Raw genomic sequence first — 4,340 nt, forward strand, 5'->3', positions numbered from 1 at the left:
GTCTGCTGCTTGTGACTCAGTCAGGTGCAGAATGTCTTTTAACACTGAGAAACACCTCTTACAGAGATGGGTCCTCTGGGTTGCTGGCTCTGTCTCAGAAGCACCAACCTGTGACTCCCCTTGTACAGATACACTCTGCTCAGAACAGGCCTCCGCATCATCTGTTTTATGCCAACAACCTGCAAACAGAGAAATACTGAGTAAATGAATGTTGGTTGTGGTGACAGGGGAAGTCCAAATGGAAAAGTGTTTTGCACATAATACATGGGTTCTATGCAATTGTCTGAAAATGAGAGGTGCAGGAAGGATTAATAAAAGGCTGCTGTGAAGTCTGGGCCACTGATGATCACAAAACAGGGAAGGCCTCACCAGAAATATGACACAACACATGGCAAGGACCACATGGAAGAGAAGCCATTCTCCACTGTGAACTCGGAGGTGTCTAGTAAAGTAAGACCTTTGATTGAAGGCCTTCCCACAATCCGTACACTCAAAGGGTTTTTTTCCAGTGTGAACTCTCCTATGCCGAATGAGGTTAGAGATTCGTCTGTAAACTTTCCCACATTTGTTACACTCATAATTCACTTCTCCGGAGCAGACACTCTGAGGAACAACTTTCTGGGTGTGGCCGGCAGCTTTGTCACATTCATCCCACTGGTGCAGACTTTCTCCACTGAGAAATTCCTGTGAAATCTCACTGCCACTGTGTGGCTCCTCAGTGTTGAGAGGGGCCTGATGCTCGAGAAGCTCTGAGATGGCTGGCAAGTCTTCCCCAACCTCCTTATTGGGTGAATGCACCCAAGATAAGTAGAAGCTGCACCTGGTCACAAACGAGGCCCTGTCCACAGCTTCTTTCCAGGGCTTCTCTCCACTGGCTTCCCTCTGCTGCTGGTGAGGGTTTGCACTGAAACAGAAGTCTCTCACACACGCGTCACTGAAGAAGGCTTTCTGCTCAAAGTCTGCTGCTTGTGACTCAGTCAGGTGCAGAATGTCTTTTAACACAGAGAAACACTTCCCACAGAGATGGGTCCTCTGGGATGCTGGCTCTGTCTCAGAAGCACCAACCTGTGACTCCCCTTGTACAGATACACTCTGCTCAGAACAGGCCTCCGCATCATCTGTTTTATGCCAACAACCTGCAAACAGAGAAATACTGAGTAAATGAATGTTGGTTGTGGTGACAGGGGAAGTCCAAATGGAAAAGTGTTTTGCACATAATACATGGGTTCCGTGCAATTGTCTGAAAATAAGAGAGGAGCAGGAAGGATTAATAAGAGGCCGCTGTGAAGTCTGGGCCACTGATGATCACAAAACAGGGAAGGCCTCACCAGAAATATGACACACACATGGCAAGGACCACATGGAAGAGAAGCCAGACCTCCAGCTCAGTCTTCTGCTAACAGCGCTCAGCAGGGCTTGTTTGCTGGTGACAGGGGCAAGCTGTGCAGGAGGTTGGATAGGTCTTTTTCCAAGTAAAATTCAATAAAGGAGTAGGTGGTTTCAAGGACTGCATAAGCATGTATGTGCACCTCATAACACATGTGCAGGTCCATGCTGAGGAGTACTGCAGAGGCAGCAGTGCAGAGGGACAGGTGATGAAGAGGCGAGCAGTAGCAGTTCTGGCAATAGTGTTCAGGAAAGAGAATTTTACAAACAACTAAGGAGGTCTTACAGTAACAGGCCATGGCTCATGTCAGGAAAGACCATAACCTGGCACAGGCAGTCACAGAGAATCTTTAGCTAGAGGAAGGGGGAAGAAGTGGAAGCCCTATATGTGGACAGTCACCCTCCCAGGAAGAGAATGTGCAAGGTGGGACCCAGTAAGCTCACTGGGAGACTCCTGACTCCCGGACACTACCTGTACTTTTTGAGGCAACGGGTGTGAGGGATATTCCTGGAGTCCTTTGCTCAGGGCTCTCCACAGAGCTCACCCCTAGCAGCCACAGCGCATTTGACAGGACAGTGGGGCAATTAGCAGGGCCCATGGTCTGGCTAAGGGACATCACCTCAGGACACTGGGGGAATGTGAAGGTCTTACCTGCAGATGACACAAGTGCAAACACTTCCAGCATCACATCGCAGAACAGAAGTCTCTGAGGCTCATCAAGGAGCCCCCACTCGTCCTCGGAGAAGGCAATGGCCACGTCCTCAAAGTTCATATCCTGTTGTAATGGGGACAGCACAGCCCATGATCAAATCTTCTCCTAAGATTCCAAGTCTGTCATACTCCCCACCCTCCACATCCACTTGCTTCCTCTACTCCACACATCAGAGAAGACAGCAGGTCTTTGAACCATCAAAGTCACTGTCTTCTTAAACTCCTACTGATATTTTGTCTTCCCACAACAATAAAGGCAGTTGAGCAGAGAGAAGATACCTGAGCTCTGGGCCTCCCATGTAGGCCACACTGCCTCTTGTCAATAGAGTGGGTGTCAGGAACATAGGGTGAGATACTGGCCATAAAGAGAGTGTGAGTAATTTGATACTGGTCTTGTCAGGCAATACCTTTGTAGTCCCCAAGATTGTCCTCAAAGACACTAAAAACATGAGATCACACTTCACCCTTACAGCCCCGGTCCCAGGGTGCTGAGGCCATCAATTTGCACTACCTGCTGCACATATTCTTGGAACCACACGTCTCTCACACAGCTTCCTTCCCACAGGTACAATGTCAAATGTAACACAAATATGCCGTGATGAGCACAGTTTATTTCCTAATCATCTTCTTTTCCGAATGTAACACAAATATGCCGTGATGCGCACAGTTTATTTCCTAATCATCTTTTCCAACATTGTAGTTCACCACCTTCATAATCTATTTTTCTCTTGCCCTTCTCTCTCACCCATGCCAGTGGAGAATTTCAAGCGCGGGTAACACTGATTTATGCTCTCATTCCAATAGATCAGTGGGTCAGCCCTCAACAAAAAAAGACAGGAGGGTAGGTAAATGGCAAACATATGGAACTGGCACGCAGCACCACAACACCACTCTTTTCAGGCAATTTCCCTAAAATCCCCCTTATTGTATCAGCCAGACACCAGCAGAAATGGACTCACCTTCGCCCTAACTGGTTTGGCTCAGTGGATGGAGTGGCCATGAATTCACTGGAGGGTCCCAGGTTCGATTCCGGTCAAGGGCATGTACCTTGGTTGCGGGCACATCCCCAGTCGGGGGTGTGCAGGAGGCAGCTGATCGATGTTTCTCTCTCATCGATGTTTCTAACTCCGTATCCCTCTCCCTACCTCTCTGTAAAAAATCAATAAAATATATTTTTTTAAAAAAAGAAATGGACTCATCTTCATTCACTCTTATGTGAATATGAATATCAGGGCCCTGTGGCCATGAATTCTCACTCCCTCACCAAGGGCACATCACTCTTTCTCCCACACCTCTCTCACACCTGCACCCCCACAGGCATCTCCTTGGCCTCTTACTCATTACGCAGCAGGTGTTGCCAAATTCAAACAGGATCAAGTCCTGCCCAGACGCTGAGAGTCCACACTCATAGAGGCAGCCTGGAGTCCTGCTATGAAGGCCTCTCTCCATGACTCTATTTTCCTTCAACCTCAATTATTGAGAAACACAATCAGATCTCAGATTCCCACAGGCCACCTCCCCTGGTGCTGCACTTGATGTCCCTTCAGGAGTCACAGCCAACATCTCTCTACTTACCCGTCACTCAAGTCCCAGCCCCGATGGCCCTCTGCACCAAGCCCAGTGAGTCTCACAGATGACCTCTCAAGCCTCTAATCTAACCCAAAAGTCTGGCTTCAACACCCCAGGCCACACCAAGGGTCACAGCAAAAATCCCGGTGAGTGTTAAGAGAAGTAACTATGTACCAGACCTAGCCTCATCCTGTGTGAATTACTCTTCAGCCTCCAATTCATCTCATGTCCACTCATCTTTTAAAGGCCTTGACCATTGCAAAGCCATTATCTCTCTTCAACACTCTACATGACCACTCTGTCCCTTTGCTGTGTTGTGACACCCACCTCCCACAAACAGGGGCCCCGCGGCAGGAAACGTCCTCAGGGTCCCACTGCCCCTGTGAGCTACCACTACCATTACCATCCTGACCATGGATCCCTGTATTAACGTGATCTACGGTCCTGGATGGTTGTGTCAGTTGACTAAGCATCAACCCACCACTAAGAGGTCGAAGATACAAACCAGTCTCAGTCAAGTCCCCTGCCTGGGTTTGGGACTGGATATACATAGGGGTCACGCAGGAGGGAACTGATCCTTGTTTCTTTCTCCCACAGCCCCAGCCCCCATAGGCATATGCCTCTTGCTTCCTTTCTCCATCTAAAATTAACTAAATTATTTATTTATTTATTT

The 4,340-nt window shown here is 48.4% G+C and overlaps 1 protein-coding gene across 1 annotated transcript in view; it reads right to left on the reverse strand.

Moving 5' to 3' along the window:
* The window catches only part of LOC102262550 (zinc finger protein 416-like), a 6,304-nt gene that overhangs the window by 789 nt on the left and 1,175 nt on the right, over positions 1-4,340 (reverse strand). Inside the window, exons 2-3 of the mRNA XM_014536021.1 lie at positions 2,039-2,162; positions 458-1,136 (exon numbers count right to left, since the gene is read on the reverse strand). Of these exons, the coding sequence (XP_014391507.1) occupies positions 458-1,136; positions 2,039-2,162 (803 nt within the window). The remainder of the gene's footprint in view (positions 1-457; positions 1,137-2,038; positions 2,163-4,340) is intronic.

This window comes from Myotis brandtii, unplaced genomic scaffold, assembly GCF_000412655.1.
Source record: "Myotis brandtii unplaced genomic scaffold, ASM41265v1 scaffold1554, whole genome shotgun sequence".
Taxonomy (NCBI): Eukaryota; Metazoa; Chordata; class Mammalia; order Chiroptera; family Vespertilionidae; genus Myotis; species Myotis brandtii.